General features: G+C 30.6%; 1 protein-coding gene across 1 annotated transcript; it reads left to right on the top strand.

The window, feature by feature from the left end:
* The first annotated feature begins 377 nt into the window (after positions 1 to 377).
* On the top strand, positions 378 to 2,071 carry LOC112292292 (GTP-binding nuclear protein Ran1B). Its single transcript, XM_024540621.3, has one exon. The coding sequence runs from the start codon at positions 826 to 828 to the stop codon at positions 1,495 to 1,497; it is 672 nt and encodes a 223-aa protein (XP_024396389.1). The 5' UTR covers positions 378 to 825; the 3' UTR covers positions 1,498 to 2,071.
* Positions 2,072 to 21,026: the final 18,955 nt, after the last annotated feature.

The following is a 21,026-nucleotide window of genomic DNA, read 5'->3' on the forward strand; positions in this document are numbered from 1 at the left end:
TTTTTTTGCAAGTTCTTCCTATGTATTTATTTTCTTTGATCAATCACTTAAATAAAATTTAATTTTAAAAAACTATATATATATATATATATATATATTAAATCTATTAAGGTTTATTATAATATAGATTTATAATAATTTTTTAAAAAACTTATGATAAAAAGTAATTTCATTTAAGGTGGTCAAGAACTTTTTGAAATTCACAGTAATCCGAACAATTGGTCACAGTTAGAGATTGAATATGCAATTAAAGATACGAAGGAGAAATCCGTGATCGCGTCAGCATGGTATCCGGAATACTGATATCCGGATAAGTTAATTCCAGGGTATCAGTATATCTCAAATAAGACGGGCCTTTAATGTTGCTGCATGAATCACTGAAAATTTGGTTACTTTGTGTTTGTTTGCGGGGTTGTCAGTTTGAGTCACGCCGTCACGCCAGCGCGTCGACTCTCATCTCGAGTTCCACATCGAGTGACGCGTAGACGAGAAGGAATGGATTTAGACGTGCAGAGCGATCGAGAGCGCCTGCGAAACCTAATCCAAGGCTGTTCGAGAGCAACCTTCCAGCGGCGTTTGAAGTCAGGGATCATCACTTGCCACTCTGCAATGCAGGATTGGAGCCATAGAACGTGCATGTGAGGATTCGGGATCTAAAATCATCCTGGACATCCCGCGGTTGCTGGAAACATTCGCCTAGATAGACTCCTCCTTCCCAACCACGACCTGCAGTTATCGTTGTCGGCATCTCTCAACGCCACTGGTTGCAGCTGCTCTCCGTTTTTTGAGTTTGCTGCTTGTAGAGGTGTTGTTTAGATCTCCAAGATGGCGTTACCTGGTCAGACTACCCCCGATAACTGTCCCAGTTTTAAGCTTGTTATTGTTGGAGATGGAGGGACGGGGAAGACCACCTTTGTGAAGCGTCACTTGACTGGAGAGTTCGAGAAGAAGTACGAGCCTACAATTGGAGTTGAGGTTCATCCTTTGGATTTCTTCACGAACTGTGGCCGCATCCGGTTCTACTGCTGGGACACTGCTGGACAGGAGAAGTTTGGAGGGCTGCGTGACGGGTACTACATCCACGGGCAGTGTGCTATTATCATGTTTGACGTGACTGCGAGGTTAACCTACAAGAATGTGCCCACGTGGCATCGAGATCTGTGCAGGGTTAGCGAAAACATCCCGATCGTGCTGTGCGGGAACAAGGTTGATGTGAAGAATAGACAAGTGAAGGCCAAACAAGTGACCTTTCACAGGAAGAAGAACCTGCAGTATTATGAGATCTCCGCAAAGTCGAACTATAATTTCGAGAAGCCTTACCTGTACCTTGCGAGAAAGCTAGCTGGTGATGCCAATTTGCATTTCGTGGAGTCTCCAGCTCTTGCACCTCCTGAAGTCCAGATCGACTTAGCTGCCCAGGCTCAGTATGAAGCCGAGCTCGCTAAGGCGCAGTCGATGCCTCTTCCCGATGATGATGACGATAGCTTGGACGGTTAGATTTGTGGTGTAGCTGTGATGTCAGACTCACAATCCTTACGTACTCAGTAGCATCCTACATAGGGAGACGATGACCGTGACGAGGGCGTGTGATGGTTTTAGATATTTTTCCTCACATTGTTTTGACGTGGTATGACATAAGTTCGTAAGTCACCAACCTGCAACAATGGCCAGGATTCGTGATCGGTTAAATTTACAATCTTAAATGATTTATGTATACTCCAGCATTATCTTTTGTTAAATGTTCTCTTATGAACATGAATGGCTACAACCAAGCGCATGTAGATCTCTCATGATTGAATCTCGGTAGGGATTCTTTAGTGTGTACAGGTTGTAGTTGATAGGGCTGTAAAGCTTGAGCGACAACAAAATGCGTTTGCTTTTAGGGTCCTACCATGTTTAGATTCTCTTAAGGTAAGCTTGGGTCCCCAGAAAAGTGTACGTGCTGAAGATTCACAAAATGTGAATATTCGTATATTTACTAAGTACAAGCCATTGGCTTGTCTCCAACGCCACTGTCCAAGCACTTCTTGTTTTAAAGCTGCTTGACTAAACAAGTAATTTGGTTTGTATTTGTAAGTTTTACCTTATGTATGCTATTGTATGTTGAAGAAACCTACATACACCAAAAAAAAAAGAAAAAAAGAAAATTTGTGTTGGATGTGTATTGCAATATAAAAGAAACCAAAACAGTCCAAGCATCTTCTTATGCAAAAACTCAAAACAGTAACATCAATGTAGTTCGATCTTGTCATTTATTTAATTCGAAAATAGTACCAGCAGCAATTCATAATGAAAGTATCACTCACATATATTTAGTTCTATTTATCGATACATACATAATAAATGTTCTGTTTAAAATGCAACAATAATGTCTAATTGGTGATGAAATTATGGTGAGAAATATGAATATGATGATAAGCTCTAATCATCAAAACTTAAAATTAGTATATTAATTATTTTAAACACTTTGATAGAGTTATTATAGATAAAACGACTGCAAATTTATAATAAAATATTTTAAACATATAGAGTATATTTGAAAAAGTATAAAAACTTGACCTTATTGCTAATTTTTTCTAATTTGGGTGAAGTAATTAATGGAAATGATTTAAATTAGCCCATAGTGATTTTTGGGTTATTGTTTAATGGCTATTACCAAATAATAGTTATGTAAGTATTTGGTAATTGTTTAATGGCTATTACCAAATAATGGTTACTTACATTATAAAATTAAATATTTAACCCAAAAAATAAAAATGGATGGTTAAAATATTTTTTTATCTCATTTTAAGTGTTTTCATATTTTAATATATCATTACATGTTTATGGGTTTGTATTAGAAAAAAATATAGAACTTCTTTAAATCCTTGTCTCATTACATCTATTCTTTTATTCTTCAAATCAGCTCCCCTGTTTCCATGACCGCCCTTTTTCTTTTTCTTTTTCCTTCTATTAGGATTATTTTTTTTCAAATTTTGTTGTTAAAATTCAAGAAAGAATTTGGTTTCATGATCATATCTAAAATTAATAAGACGGATTACAAAATAACCTCCAAAAATAATTAAATTAATATAATGCCTTGCATGTCTGTATTCTTTTTTCTTTTGATATAGATTCTCGAGGTATTTACAGTTTTGTAGTTATTTTGAATGAGAGATGTTTTTATTCTTTTAAATTCCAAAGAGCCAAATTTGCTCTTATATGTTTTACATACAAAAAAATGACCCACTCACAATACTTCACTCCACCACCATCATTCTACTTGGAAAAAAGACATCAAACATTTAACTTACAATACACATACTATGATCCTTCATAGCACCACTACTCCATACATCTACAGTTAGATCATTTATCTGATAGAAAAATTTGCAGATTGATGAGGTGGAAGATGATTTCATATTATGTATTAACTATACAACAAAGCACACAAATTTTATCATACCACATGTTACATTGTAATAAAAATTCCACCATTATATCACCCTCGCGTCGTGCTATAAATCTAGCCGCTTTGTGGACCTGTGAGCACCAAAGACAAAGGATTCGTGTCCTTGCAGTGATAGAAGCAGTATTTCCCAGTATTAATGGCAAAAAGTATAAGTACATGCGTTGGAGTGTGGGTGGAGCCAATTCTATATGACGCAATTTTGAGTACCTAATGAATGCCGAATCGCTGGAGCATCTTTATCGAAGGCACCGTTGTCAGAAAGCTGTGAAATGGGTGTTGAAGTCCCCAAGTGCTTCTTCTGACATGAGGAACTTTGAACTTGAGGGGCGACTCAGGCAGAGCTGGCATGTGCCACTGGAGATGGAAAATCCGAGGAGTGGGGAGAAATCCTCCACCATGCTGCAAATTACCCTCTGTTACAGACACCCTGTTCGTATTTCACCCTTCCAGGGTATCAAGTTCTGTCTCCGGGTCTCATCCTCGGATACCAGACCGGCCTCACTGGCTAGTATTTGTATCGCCAACTCATGAATCCAATTTCTGTGCTTGTGTCTAAGCACATTATGTGTCTGTATTCTGTGTTCTCTTATGGTATCAAAGCGAGCGTATGTTCGTTATAGAAATCTGTTACATTTTTAATTTTTTTTCCAATAACTATCTCCATCATGCCGAAAGACAACCCAGTTCCGGAGGAGGTCAAGCTAACACAATCATCAAACTTCCACCTATGAAAGTACCTGATTACAAGGATGGCTAAGTGAGATAAACTCTGTGACATTCAGTCAAACCCCACTGTGAGCACTTTCACAAAGGGCAATAGACCAAACACTAAGGATTTTGATGCTGAAAAGTCTAGTGAGGATAGGTTAGAAAGGCTCATGTATATATTAATAATGTTCATCAGACCTAGTCTCCTCTCCTTGCTCATCAACTATCAAAACCCAAAGGAGCTTGGGGATTTCTTACATATCTTATTTGAGAATGCTCATGACAATAGAAAGTTTGATTTGAAGAATAGGCTAAGCCTGATAGTATTTTCAGACGGACTAGGCATTGAAAATTACTTCTTCCAATTCAGACATATATTGGTTGAACTATCTGCCAGTGGTACATTAGAGATATACTACATGCCCCACAAAACTAATATCCAACTTCTTCGCACCTCACATAGCCTATGGATTTGGAAGAAATGTCTCTTAGCAAGTTTAAAACTATTATTGCAGGAAGTCCAAATATTTCAAACACATATGTCAAGAGAGATTGGTATATATTCAAAAGCTTGAATCTAATTGTATGGCCAAACTTGACATTACCTTTTAATTCCCAAATCTCTTGCAAGAAGAATAAATGTGGCCAAATTCTCAAATTTGCATAGATGACATTGCCTTTGGAGGAAATATTACAAATAATCAAGTGTTTGAAGTTGCAATCTCCTTAGTAAACAAACACGGCTTAGACTTGGACTCGTGTCACAATAGCATGTGAGTGGCAATCTATAGAACTTTGATAGCATAGAGTTTTTTTTAGCAATAATATTAAAATAATAGCTAATACAAATTATCCAATCAATTGTAGAGATATTATTCATTTTAAATTTCCATCTAATGAAGTAAAAGTAATCCTTGGTATTTTTAATGTTCTTGGTCTTAAATTTTTTTTAGTTATTAATAAGCTTCTTCATAAATCATAGTATTGTAGCATATTTCAATCACAAAAAATAAATTCTTTATAATAAGGGCTACTAATAGATTGTAGTATAAGAACTTAAGACTAAAAAAAATAGATTCTATTAATTCTCATCACAACTATTGGATATTATAGTGAATTTGACTCAGACCAACTTATACACCATAAGGCTATAATATCATTATTTTGGGACATATTAGCTATTTATGCTTTGATAAACTTATAGCAAAAGAAATCATAACATGTTTATCTTATATTTTAATATATTTTAAAATATATAAAAGATACCAAGAAGAAAAATAAACTTGAATTAAATTTTCATAGAAAAGTAATTGACGAGCAGCCAAGGTATTAAAATTATTACATATAATTTTCTATGATTATTTTTTGATGACATCTCTTGAAGGCTGAAATCACATGTTTATCATTGTTAAAAACTATAGTAATTATGTGTGGATAAATTTTTTCTAGTTTAAATTTTAAGCTTTAAAAAAATTTAGAGTATTTAAGAATATGATTAAAATTTAATTTAAAAAGTGGCTACAATATATTTAAAGTAACAATAAAAGAAAGTTTTTTTCTAATAATTTCATAAAACTATACTAAGATATAAGAATGAAAAGAGAATTTTCTAATATTAGAATTTCAAAATAAAATGATATAGTAAAAAGAACAAACTACAAGTTGCTCAATATAAGATACTACATGGTACTTTAAGTTGGCATCTCAATATTCCTTAAGACCAAAGTCATCAACATCATTGTATTATTTATTAATATTTTTTCAATAAAAAATCTATTTAAATAATACCATTTTAAAAACTCTTTGATAAAAAATTAGATATCTTTTTTTAGAAAGTTTTTGACTTCCATATCTATCTATAAATAGAATAAAAATAAAGAAACAAACTACAAACTAATACTAAAGTTGGATCATTTGTTGGCTATGATTTAAAAAAAAATATATAGAATTTAGATACCAATTGATTATAAGCTAGTTTTTTTTCAAAATATAAGATTAGATAAAAATTACATTTAATTCAAAAGAGCTTTGAGACAAATAAATCTGCAATAAACATTTAAAATAAATGTTTATAATATAGCCATACCATTACAAGCAAGCACGATTGTTTCACCTACCGAAAGTGCTTTGATTCTACTATAAGATATAATGAATAAATAAAACTTGTCAATACCAGATTTGACAATACAAAGGTTACCATTACCTTATTGTTATGACATCCATTATCTTTAAATCTTGATATGCATTCACATATATATATATATATATATATATTCTTTTTTTTTTTTACAAGTAACAATCATTCAATAAATATCAATCATCTCATCACAATGGTCACTTCTAATTTGTCTTCTTGTGATTTACGTGATATCTCAATTCAAGCCAAAATTATAATTTAATCCACATCAAGGCACGAACTTCTAACTTGCACATATGAACAATCCTTGTATTAAAGAAATATCATCATATATTCTATGAATATTCTCAAACTTTCTTATTCTATTAATTTTGATTATTTTTTTAAAATTATAAAAAAATCAAGTAATTTAATCACATTTGCTAATGCTAGCTTTAGTACAAATTAATATATTGCAATGAAATATGAAAAGAAACCATCATAAAAAATAAATAGTAGAAGTTCTACAATATCTTACTTGGAACATCAACTATGATAATAAAATGTATATGTAAGAAAAAAATGGAAAAAATGGTTGCTTGAACAAATTCAAAACTTGATAGAAAGTACATAGATTTCAAAACTTTATAGGGATATATTATTATGATTTTTTTTAATATTTTTTGCTAAATAAAAAGTAATATGTATCATTATTCTACTTATTATTAATTATAACTTATTGTTATTTAAGCTTTAATGTCTATAAGCAAGCTTTAGATAAAACTTTATGATAACCACAACTAACAACATGCATTAAACTATAAATAAGTTAGTTTATTACCAAAATTTAAAATTATATGGTATTTGGTCTAGTATTATTCTATCTCAAGATTCTACCATCTAATAATATTAAACTTATTTTACAAATCTTCTACTAATTATTGTGATATTTTTTTATTTCTTATTTTGCTTACTTTGTCCATACTCAAGATGTATCTTTGTGTTTTGTGGTAGTATTGAGGTAAGAGAGTTTGCTTTAGGAAAATATAATATTTTTGACTACAACTACATATGATCAAATATTGCTTTTAATTCAAATGAAATCAATTACTTCATATTCTTAATAGTATGTTGTCATATATATATATATATATATATGAGAAGTACTCAATAGAAAGTATATATAAGTATATTTGATATTATCTTATGACTAATCTTCTTAAAAGCTTCATAGATGTATTGTCACGGACAAGAACTCGATGAAAAAATAATTCAGACAAGTGAGCCTTCATTCAAAAAAAGGTAACAAAATATATATAAATAAGTATATATATTGAAAGAAAACTGGAATGGCTATTGCCAAAAGACAAGAAAACTAGAGACCCTTGAAACTAGGCTAGAAACAAGAAAAGAGTTGATAAGAGTGAAGAAGCCTTCACTCTTGTCTCTATATATATTATCTAACTAGGGGCTATGTGGCGACGTTCTATAGGACCTCCAATATGTGTTGACTTTGTAGGACACATGTCTTGACTTATAAGGCAAGTTCTTCTATGTGTGGGCCATATAGTTAGCTTGATCATCAAGCTAACAACATGTGTGGCACATGGCCAACTTGTTGACCACGTTTCTAATCCAAAAAGTCAATTAAAGACACCTATGAAGTCAAAGCAGCATCTATGAAGCTTCTAGGAAGCTTCTATATTAAATACTATAGAATTTACTTACTTTTACCTACTTTTACTTACTTCTACCTATTTATATATGTAATTACTAGCATACATGATTATGTCCGTGATATTATCCCCCCTTCTAGGGATGAGTTCCACGACGAGCAGTCATCATATGTGGAGGAAATTTATCATACGATGAATTATATTCGCCACATACTCTGATCTTTGTTCTCTTCGAAAATGATTGATAGGACCTCTCAACCATTGATAGTGTTCCATATCAGGGCGGGAAGACCACCCAGTTATTTGATCATTGTTGAGGCCTTTATAACTTCCTTCGAATAGAATATTTGGAATACCATCAGGAGTTATTCCTACCTCTAGCAAAATCATCAAACATCAGGAGTCCCTTCCCAAATCGTGATACCAAACGCGTTGTATCTCGTCATCTATTCGAGGAAGAACATGTTGTTCTTGAAGTTCTTCATCTCGATTGCATCGTCTTGAAGGTTGTGACAATCGTAATGTCTCATCCGGCAGGTCAGCAAATGAAGGCTCTTGAGTCAAATCTGCTGGTAGTTGGTTCTCCATCTCCTCATTGTCACTACTACAAAGAAGCTACGAACAAAAATTGAAAGTAGAATGTTATCTTGCCTAGATGTTGGTTTTTTTATAAAAAAGGTTTTCATCTTGATTTTGATGGATGTCGTCGATGAAAAGCCTCTACCGCCTTTGCTGCATTTGTAAGATTCTTTATTGGCTTCCATGTGCGTTCACTAATATCATATCCACGCCAATGGACAAGATATTCTAATTTATTTTGACGCCGCCTTGAATCTAAGACTTCTTCTACTTCAAACTCTTCATTATTATCCACTTCTATAGGAGAAGGTGGAGCTTGTCGTCTTCTTGGTATGTCCACTATCTTGTATGATTCAAGAAGAGATACGTGGAATACTGGATGGATTTTCATTGACTCCGGTAGATGTAAATGATATGCAACTAGATTGATTTGTGTAAAAATAGAAAATGGTCCCAGCCTTCGATAGTCCAATTTGTCACAAGGACGAGTGGTCTTGATATTGTGACAAAGTAGCCATATCTTATCACCCAAGATGAATGATGGTTTTTCCTCTCGATAGACATCCACATTGATCTTTTGTTGTTCTTGAGCCTCTTTTAACTGTGCCTTCATCGTTGCATGTAGCTTTGATAAATGAATCGCCAAATCTTTCACAACAGGATTATCAACTTTTGAAAAGTCAAAAGTATCAAGTCGTGGATGATAACCATAATTAGCAAAGAAAGGTGTTTGTTTTATAGAAAAATGTATCGTGTTATTCTAAGCAAACTCTGCCAATGGCAAAAGAGTTGTCCAATCATCTTGTTGGTAATTAATGGTACATCTTAAATATTGCTCCAAAACTTAATTAACATGCTCCATTTGTCCTTCAGTTTGAGGATGGAATGCCGAAGATAGTTTTATATCCACTTTAAGAATCTTGAAAAGAGTCCGCCAAAATCTTGATACAAATTGAGTTCCCCTATTTGATATAATATCCTTGGGTAATCCATGATAGCGATAGATATTATCAAGAAAGAGCTTAGCTGTTTCTTCACCTGTGATAGATTTTGTACATGGTACAAAATGTGCCATCTTGGTAAAACGATCTACTATCATGAATATAGAGTCATAAGAACCTGAGATTGGAAGATCCGTGATGAAGTCCATAGAAATAAAAGACCATGGTTGTTCTAGAATGGGTAATGGCTGAAGAAGTCCAAAAGGTCGATGACGAGGAGTTTTCGATCTTGAGCAAACATCACATGATTGTACAAAATCTTTAACTACCTTTCACATTTGAGGCCACCAAAAATCCTTAGATATCAGCTCTAAAGTCTTATTATATTCGAAATGTCCTGCTGCTGGGAAGTCGTGACGAGCTTGAAGAACACGTAAATGTACTTTTCCTTCTAGAACATATAGGCATCCTTCGAAATAGAATAGATTGTTCATGAATTCAAATTTAGAGGGATCATGAGATTTAGAAGAATTATTCTTAATATCATGAACAAGAGGGTCTGAAGACATATTTAATTGGACTTGCTTAAGAAAAGTTAAATCAACAATCAATGTTGATTTTATTGCTCAAAGATGAAATTGCTCCGGCTTCAAGAGAACCATTCTTTGTTGCTCAAAAGTTGCATCTCCTTCTTTTGGTGCGAGATAAGAACGTTTAGGCAAGGCATCCAACAAACCTTGTTGTTTTTCTAGTCGATAAGTGATGATGAACTCAAATCATGATAAAGACATGCTCCAACGAGCTTGGCGACGATTTAATATGCGTATTGACATAAAATATTCGAGGTTCTTGTGATCCATATACATGGTGATTGGTTTGGAAGCGCCTTCTAGATAATGATGCCATTCTTGAAAAGAATCCACAATTGCAAGAAGTTCTTTGTCGTGGATCTCATAATTGATTTCTGCTGCTGAGAATTTTCTTGAATGAAAGGCTACTAGATGAAGTTTGTCATCTGTTCCCATTTGTGATAAAACCGCACCCAAAGCAAAGTCTCATGCATCTGTTTCCATAAAGAATGCTTTGGAAAAATCAACACGATACAAGATTAGTGCAGAAACAAATGCTGTCTTTAAAGATTCAAAAGCAATGTTCGCTTCTAGATTCCATTGGAGTTTGTCTTTACAAGTCAAATGTATAAATAGAGTTATAATTCGAGAGAAGTCTTTGATGAAGATCCGATAGTAGTTGGCAAATCCCAAAAAGCATTAGCCATCTCTTACCGTTTTTGGGATCTTCCAATCTATAATAGTTTGAACTTTCTTAGGATCCATTATAAGTCCATCATTTGAAATGATGTAACCTAAGAAATCGACTTGAGTAGTGTGGAATACACACTTTTCTATCTTGGTATAGAGTCCTACATCGCTTAATTTTTGTAATACACGACGAACATGAAGTTCATGTTCTTCTGGATTCTTAGAATAGATCAAGATGTCGTCTAGATAATAGACCACAAAATCGTCCAAAAACTCTCAAAAAACATCATTCATTACATGTTGAAAAGCTGCTAGTGCATTTGTAAGTCCAAAAGGCATGATGTTGTATTCAAAATGTCCATACCTAGTTCGAAACGCAGTCTTCCATTCATCTCCTTCTTTGATGTGTACTTGATTGTATGCTCCCTGAAGATCTATTTTTGTATAGATCTTAGCTTGATTCAGCTGATCAAGAAGTCCAGATATTAAAGGTAGTGGATACCTGTTTTTGATGGTAATCTTATTGAGTCCTTGATAATCAACACACATCCACAATGATCCATCTTTTTTCTTCACAAATAGAATTGGAGCTCCTGCCGGAGATTTAGAATGGCATATGAAATTCTTGGCTAGATTTTCTTCAATATACTCCTTGAGTTCAATCAACTCATTTTGCAATAAACTGTAGATTGGTCCAAATGGCGGTTGTGCTCTTTCTTGAAGGTCAATTGAGCAATCATAGGGACAATGTTCCTGGAGTGTATATGCATTCTTTTTTTTAAATACATCTTGAAATTTTTGATATTGGCTTGGAATGCCACTTGAAGTCTTTCCACCACTAGAAACGGGTGTGGCATAAATAATATATGGTGATTCTTTTATAGCAGCATGCAAGAAAGCTTTTACACCTATAAATAGGATTTAAATTGAACTGGACTTATGACTGTCTACTTGATTAAGTAGACTATTAGTTATACTTTTAAAAAAAGTAAGAGTTCAGGAAATCTAATCTATTTGAGGGTTGTATTTTTCTAACTACGATAAATCTTAAATGATTGGATTAACGGGAGATCTAATAATATTAAATACTACAAAATTATTATGACCATTGATTATTACTTCTATAGGAAGGATTTCGTGAGTAATATCTGTAGAAGACAATGGACGACCATCTATGATTTCTATATTAATAGGTTTAGTTTTCTTTACTAAAGATATGCTATGTCTTTTAGTAAATTGTTCATCTAAAAAACACGTTGAGGCTCCTGAATCTAACAAGGCAGAGACTTTGTAATGTTTAGGTCCTAAAATAACATTTAATGTAAAACAAGGAGAGAGCTCTGAGGAGAGACTAGGACCTTTACTAGATGTTGTACAAGGTTCCAGCCGCACGGTCCCTATTGTAGTTGGACAAACTCGTTTTCTGACATATTGTCTTCTTTCACAGCCATACTCCTCATTTTGTGATTGCGTCGTTTCTTTGGACAATGTTGAGCAGTGTGCTTTGGTTCTCCACAATATAAACATAATCCTTCTTGACGACGACGAGTCTTTTCTTGCTCAGTAAGAGGTTTGAAATGTACTGCATCAATTTGTATATCCTCTATTTTCTAATGTATGTGTTGAAGAGGTGTTGGTGTTGCCATTGAATTATAGTAATGTTGAGGTCCACTTGTACGGTTCTTAGATCAGAATTCAAAAAGGCGATTGTCACACTTCACAGCAAAGTCAATTGCTTGACTCAATGTTTGAAGATCAGGTAAGTTGAGCATTAATTTTTTTACCTCATATTGTAATCTGTAGAAAAATTGGCTAAAAAGTGCAGCATCATCTCACTTGATATCAGTTGTAAGTTGTCAAAATTGTAAAGCATATAACATTACTGATTGATTGCATTGTCGTAAAATATGGATCTTATTGGTTGCAACATGAATTGCATCATGTTCTCCATATATGGATCGAAACTCCACCAAAAAAGCCTCTTGATTATCCAATATTGGATCTTGTCATTCAAGAAAAGATGAAAACCACGATAGTACTGAACCTGAAAGAAGCTTACCAATGAATCTAATTTGCGATCTTGAAGTTGGATAGCTTTGGAGTTGAAGTTCAATCATAAGTTGCACTTGATTGATAAATCCTCGAAACTTGGATATGGTGCCATCAAACTTCTCGAGTAGGACAATTCTTGGTTCTCTAACATTTGAAGGATGTTCTACTATAGGAGAAAGGACATGGTTTGGTGCAGATGTTGAAGCAGCTCCAACCATTTCTATATCTTCACTTCCTACCAATCTTATTGCTCCTTGTGGTGGTAAATTGAGTTGATGCCTGGCAAGCATTAACTCCCTCAATTGCTCTTGTATTTGTACTATTGAACTCTACATTTCAACAAGTTCTGCCATGATAACACTTAGAAGAGAGAAGATGTCTAATATCACTCAAGACAAATAGAAGAGAGGACTTGAGAACAAAGAAAATACTAAGGACAATATCAGTTTAGAAGAGGGTAATCCGCAACTTCTAATATGCTTAAATCTTATCAAGAAAAAGGGGTAATCCACTCTTAATCAAGATTAGAAAAAGCTCTGATATTGTAGGTGTACTCTTGTCCAGCTTATAGTATAAGTTAATAATATGGTATATATATATATAGAAGCAAAAATGAAGCCTTCTTCATTCTTATCAATGCCTTTCTAATCTTTAGTCTTATTTTAAGTTTTTTTAGTCTTCTTGTATTTAGTAATAGTTATTTTAATTTAATATTATACCATCTTTGAATATATTTCTAATCTTTTTGAATAACAGAATAGTGTGTTCATCTTTTAGTTTATTGAGATTCATATTTTTGATAATTTGACAAGTATATTAACTTGTTTTCTTTATTTTGTATTAGAAGCAAGTAATTTAATTCACTTTTATTGTTGTATATTTAAGATTACAAATTATTCATATTTAAATTCACTTTTAATTTTTTAATATTGATTTTTTTTTATTAAAAAGAATAGACTACCTCTCTTTGTATAAAATTTCATTTGATATTAGAAGTTATAGATTATCCTCTTTTAATTTGACTCTTAAATATTTTTGAATTTTTTATAGAAGAAAAAATTATAGATACTATTCTTGATAGAAGTGAAAATAGATTTATAACTATTACAGATCTTTATGAGCTTGGTGATACTATAAGGGCAGAAGTCTCACGTATTTCTAATATCAATAATAGAGGTAATATTTTGACACCTATAGGAGAGATCAACAACAAAGTTTAAAGTCTATGCTAAAAAGTTGTATAATTGAAAGTAGTAAGTAAATCAAACTTACAACTAAATCCAAAAAGTCTTGTTACTCAAAGTATGAGAGACAAAAATAAGTATGCTCAAAAAGACTGATGGAATAAGATCAAAATTTTGAAGATTTCAACAATAAGTAAAGCTCTATTTAAGATTGCATATATGGTTATTAAAGGAATTTATTACTTAAGCCATTGCATGCAATAATCATTTATTTGAATGATGTCAAAAACAAATATTTATTTAAAATAATACAAATCAAGTCATGGCAACAATCTCTAAGTTCACAAAAGCTTATTTATTAAGACCAAAACTTATGAAAATTGACATGATATGTTTCAAGACTCTTATTGAATAAAAAAATCAACACTGTTAAGAAAGTGTATGCTTATATTATAGAGATTCTAAGTACACTATTCAAAATTATTCAAAGAAGAAACACAACTACAAAATGTGAAGCACAATTTCCAAAGAGAACAATATATTGGAAATTTTTTTTTTCAACTATAATAGGGATTGTGTAGCTAGAATCCTACATAATATCTAATAAAGGTCATATTTTCTCTTTAGATCCTTTACCTTGTTTTACAATGGAAGTTTATTTGGGATTAAAAAATCACAAGATCTTTGTCTTGCTAGATATAAGAGTCTTAGTTTATTTTATTGATGAAGATTTTTTTAAAAAAAATAAGAAATATCTTTCAAGATGTCTTTTCTTAGACCATAAAAGTTAATGAATATCTTAAAAAAAAGATAGATACGACATCTTTTATAGAAATGAATAATAATCAAGAGTTTGAGGTAGAAGGAATTTTAGATTCAAGGTGGTGCTAAAATAGGTTGAAATGTCTTGTTTATGGTCATGATGTTGTAATGTAATATGACTACATAGTAAAAATATAATCAAAATTGAATTTCTAATTAAATATCTAATTATCTTAGTTCAATAATAATTCAAGATATTTAAACATCACTTTTATAAAAGCCTCTTAGATTATTTTTTTATCTTAATACTTAATAGGTTGAAGGTTGGCTAGTAATTTTACCTTCAAGAATGTAGGGGCTCTTTTATTGCCTTAAAAAGATAATAAATTAATAAAATCAGGTTAAAAGAGATAAATAATTAGCATGGTTGATATTAGAGCTAAGTTGATGGTAGGTTTTGGCTAAAAAACTCCTAGGATAGGTTAGAATGATATCCAATCGTCTACCATTTGTGAGACAAGGTCAAAATCAAACCTCTGGCAATCAAAACAACTGCCTAGGAAAAAATAGGATTTCATTTGAATATTAAAGATTAGAGTTAGAGAGCTAGCTTGGAGCTTCTTCTAGAAATGTAAGGCTGATTTTTATAAGATTTGTTGAAACTTTACAATTGTTGTTCAAAATCAGGATTTGTATTAGCAACTTAGAATTTATGCAATACAATTTGGGCTAGCACTCTTGGCTAATTCGTGAAATTGATGTCACATCTATAGTTCAAATTTTGATAGTCCTTGATTAATTAGTTTTACGAAATGTATGTAAAATTTTGTGATAATTCAGTAGTATAATTAAAAGATATCAAGGTTTTAGTACAAAAAGGTATCAGAAATTGGCAATTTGGAGTTGAATAGGATTTCTATGATATTTGAAGATCTACTAGTTGGATTAAGGTGAAATTTGGCATAGTATTAGAAAACTTGAAGATCAAGCTAGTAAATAATTTTAATTTGAAGTTAATGACTGGAGAAAGAGAAATCACTATGAGAACATTTGCATCAACTTTCAAGTTGGCAGCCAAGTAATATCAATGTGGTTTTTTGGGCATTTTCTCATGATTTTTAATTTGGATTAGAATAAATTCTTTTTGAATACATAGAAGATTTATAGTGGCATTTTTGTGCAAAATTTTGCTCTAAATAGATGGTTAAATTAAAAGTAATAATTTTCTAAAGCTTACTAATTTGAATTAAGGTTACAAAAAAATTATAAATTACCTAATTATGAGATAAATAAGGCAAATGGAATTTATATATTATTGAGATTACTGAGAATAATGTTCTTGAATACTTTTTATTGGAATTAAATACTTTTGAATCAAAGTTCAAATTACATTTTTTTCATAAGGATGATACATATTAAAATTCTTGGATACTTGTAAAATAAAATCCCATCTTCTACAGCCATATGCTTGGTGCATTTCCAAATAGGATGACACATAATATTACAATAGATATAATATTAATAAGTGTACATGGAATCCAACTAAAAATCTTACAAATAAAACAAAAAAAATTAGTGATTTTTATTGATGACATCCATCAAAGTTAAGATGAAGAATAATAAATCTTTGTTATAAAAGAAATATAATTTAAAAAAGAATTATATTTTATCTTCTATCTTTGTTTGTAATTTATGTATATTTGTGGTACAGAAGAGAGAGATAATTAATAGCTAGTAGATTCAACTCAAAAATTCTTATTTGTTGATTTATCAAATAAGATATTACAATTTTTAGATCCTTCAAGATAATGTAATTAAAATGAATATCGTCAAGATTGACAAGTTCTTCTTCAAATATATAAGAAGATACAATAAATTTGATATAACAACCTTAGAAGAGATTTTTAATATTTGTTGATTTTATTGGAAGTAAGAATGACTCCTGATGGTCTAATAAATGTTTTGTTTGAAGGTAGTTATGAAGGCCTCAATAACAATCTAATATCAAGGTACACTTTTTGTTATAAAATGGAGTATTGTTGATAGCTCAAAGGACCTATCAACTACATTTAAAAGGAACAAAGATCAAAATATGTGATAAATATAATTTGCCATATTTTGGACTTCTTCAACATATGATAACTACTTGTTGTAGAACTCTTTCCTAGAAAGGAGGATAATGCCACGAATATATATAATTACTTAGATAAGAAGTACTAAGTAGAAATTAAATGTATGTAAATTTGATATTATCTTATAGCTTAGCTTCTTAGAAGCTTCAAAGATGCATATTTGACTTTATACATGTTTAAAGTCAATTATTAGATTAAAAACATGGCCAACAAATTAGCCATGTATTGTACATGTAAATAACTTATGGTACAAGCTAATGATGTAGTGTATATATAAGAAACTTATCTTATAAGTAAAGATACATGACTTGCAAATTGGACACATATAGGAGCTTTTATAGAGTATTGCCACATAGCTTCTACTTAGATAGTATATATGAAGGTAAGAGTGAAGCTTTCTTCATTCTTGTCATTGCCTTTCTAGTCTTTATTCTTATTTTAATATTTTTTAGACTTCTTATCCTTGGCAATAATAATTTTAGTTTAATATTATACCATATTTGAGTGATTTTTTAGTCTTTTTGAATGGAACAAAATTTTATTTATCTTTTAATTCTTTGAGATTCATGTCTTTAAAATATTTGGGAGTTGTAATTTCTTCTTCATTTAACTAGTTGTTATAGATTCATACTGCATTAGATTTGAATATGTGATGATTTATTTGAAGAGTTACTAAGCTCATATATATACATATCAAATTTTTACATCCTAAATTATCTATAAAATACTTTATGAGAAAAAAAAGCTACCATATATGATATCTCTTGATAGTTTGTGAAAATTTTCACAACATAGATCACATTTACATAAGACAACTCATTCTTCTTTATCTAAAAAGGCCTACAACCTCATATTAATTTTTTAAAAAAGAAAAAAAAATTATATTGAAAATCTTATAAAGAAAAAAATAATTTCTTAAATTCCAATCCTAAATTAAAAATATACTATGAAAAAATCCTAAAAAAAATCTTAAAGCATAATCTTGAAAAATGGTATGCTCTCTCTTTATTTACAAAGGTATTATAGCTGAATACTAATTCTTTATGGAAAAAATGAAAGTTTTTTGGAAATATTATAAAAAAAAAAACAACTTCTTTAAATCTCAATTCTAAATTCAAAATAAACAATAAGAAAATTTACTATAAAAAACCTTAAAAGAAAATTTCAAAGAAAATTCCTAAAAAGTGATTGATTTTCTTTATAATTAAAAAAACACTACAGCTTTATACTAATTTTTTCAAAGAAAATGAAAGAAATTTGTAAAGCTTGTAAAAAAAAAAAATTAAAAGAATTACAAATCAAAATTCTAAACATACTTTAAACAAATTCTAAAAAAATCCTAAAGAAAAATCTTAAAAAATAATTGATTATCTTTTTATTCAAAAAGACTCCACAACTTTATACTATTTTTTCTTTAAGCAAGTGAGAGCTTAATAAAAAGCTTATATAGAGGCAAAAAACTTTTCAAAATTTCAAACCAAAATACTAAACATACTCTTTTTTAAGCAAGTAAGAGCTTTTTGAAAAGCTTACAAAGAGAGGTTCAACTCTTCAAAATTTCAAATTAAAATATTAAATATATAATAAAAAAAATTCTAAACAGTGGCTACCTATTCCTAAGAAAAGAAAGCTCAATCAAAAGAAAAGAAGAAAGTGGTTCAAAAGTCAATATTAGCCTATGTCACTCCACCTTAGCCTATATTTTTTTACTCCAATACCATAATATTCCATCTCAAGCTTATTTTAACCTATTTTAATTTATATCTATAATTATCTTTTATTTATTTTTAATCTTCTTCATCTTTTTTTTCTTTTTTTTTAATATTTTTTATTACAAATCAAATTCTTATAATATTTTATATTATTTTTATATATTATACCACTTTTCAACATAATAGTAGCATTGTCAATGTTGATCTTATCTTCCTACTTGTTGCTTTGAGTACTTTTATTGTTGTTTTATTTATTCTTCAAATACCTTCTCAAAATAAACATGTAAAAGAAAGTTCAAATACAGGGAAAGTCTATCCACATTAATTTATACATTAGGATCATACAATTAATTATCTGCTGATCTATTAAAAACACGAAGAATGCTACAATGCCTTCTATATTCTATCAATTCATTTTTTAACAAATAAAATATTATAATTGATATATCTATCTTACTTATTCATTTTTTCTTCTCTTTTCCAAACTTATAACAACACTATGTAATATTACACTATCTTAAAAGATTACATAAAATATTCCATAATCAAATTATTAAAATTTTCCAAAAATAACTATAATTCTCAGTAATCTGCTTCACACAATTTCAGACTCTACAGACTTCTTCTTATGGAATACTCTCAACTGTCAATAATGAATGTATTATAATTCTTCCATTCATATCCATACTTCACAAACATCTTTAATTATCAACTTTCTAATTCTCCACTTATAATTCAACACACAATAAATTCAATTTCTCATTTGACATCATATAAATCAAATCTTTTTTTTATTACAAAATTTCATTTCATATTATTCAAAATCTATCCATTATCCTTCTTCTATAAAAAAAAAAAAAAAAAAAAAAAAAAAGAGGTGGTACTAAGCTTATTCTAGCTTATCACTATCACAATCTGGCCTTTTTATTTCTTCTTCAATTGATTTATGTTTACTCCAAAACAGAGATTCCAACCAATATTTTTTACTTAACCACTTTTTTTGACTAAATCATCCATCCTACGTCCTGAATTGACTATCCTATGGATGATTAAATAATTTTACTAATATCTAACTAATGTCTTATAGAAATCAATTTGTACCCATTTTACATAGTCTTGCTATTAACTATGTATATCCTTGCAAACATAGAATTGGTAAAAAAAACTTCTTCAATGAATCCTTACAAAATTTCTATCCTTCTGGCTTGCTGGATTGATCAATTTCAACAATTTTCATAGGTGGTTTCATTGATTTTGGTTCTAAGGATAAGTCCTCATCCTCTTTTGATACTTCCATGAGCTTTTTCTTCAATTGGATTAATAACTCTTCATTATATGCTCCTAATTCATAAACTTGACCCTCCAATTATAAAAACTTGACATCTTTGGCTTCCAAATAGTACTATTGTAGCTTCAAGTTTTTTTCCAATTCATTAATTATTAAAACTCATAGGGAAAAAATCTATGACTTACCAATACTCGCTAAATCACCCTCTAATTTTGTCACTACAACTTTCAAAGTTCCAATTTTTATCCGTAACTTTTCTGTTTCAATTTTATACTAGTCACCTATTTTTTTTTTTTGTTTTAGTAATGTTGTCTTCTGTCTTTCGATTTTCAATTAACACTTTATATCTTCTCATTCCAAACTCTATATCCTGCAATTTTGTAATATTTCTTGCTTTTGATCTTCCAAGAGATGTTGAGTGTGTTTTTTTTTTTTTTGCTCAAGTTTTCTATTTCTCTCCAAATTTATGCTCTAATGGCAACTTGGATTCTACAAGATCCTAAATAATTTGATCATGTTCTTTAATTTGACAGCTTTGCTCCAATCTCTCTTTTTTGCTTACCTCCAATTGCTGCCTTGAATTTCTCTTCCCATCCAATTTACTCATTGTGAGCTATAATTGAAAAATCTAAGCCAATATGAATTCCTTGAGATTCATTCTTTTCGATATTCTACCTTATGAAAATACCAATTGGTTGATGTCCATCAAAATTGAAACTTCAATCTCCACTTCAATTGTCAAACAAATTGGAACCCATTGTCATACTGTAAATACTTACAGTATATAAAAATTAGTTAAAACATATTATATGTTGATAAATCTAGATGTATGTTAGAGTGGCTAGTAGATTAAATTAAAAGGAGTTGATATAAGAAACTTTACTTTGTTTCTTTACTTCTTTTGATTTTGACATTAAAATATATATATATATATATATATATATATAGGACCTAAATATTTAGTATGAAGCCTTGGAAGAAGGTAGAAACATAAGGATGAAAATCTAAACTAGTAGGAGGCTAATTAGGAGGGATGAAAGCAAGGCATGGTCGGATGAAGACAAGGAATAGAGAATTTCATCCCTATTAGTCGAATACCATGCCCAATGGGCTTTGAGGAGGCTGCCCGCGACCTTAAGAAGGATTTCGGCGACTTCAAAGAAGGC

The sequence above is a fragment of the Physcomitrium patens genome, chromosome 15 (genome assembly GCF_059467195.1).
Source record: "Physcomitrium patens ecotype Gransden chromosome 15, ASM5946719v1, whole genome shotgun sequence".
Taxonomy (NCBI): domain Eukaryota; kingdom Viridiplantae; phylum Streptophyta; class Bryopsida; order Funariales; family Funariaceae; genus Physcomitrium; species Physcomitrium patens.

Coding starts and splice junctions, on each gene's coding strand:
- LOC112292292 (XM_024540621.3), top strand. CDS start 826: ATGGCGTTACCTGGTCAGACTACCCCCGATAACTGTCCCAGTTTTAAG.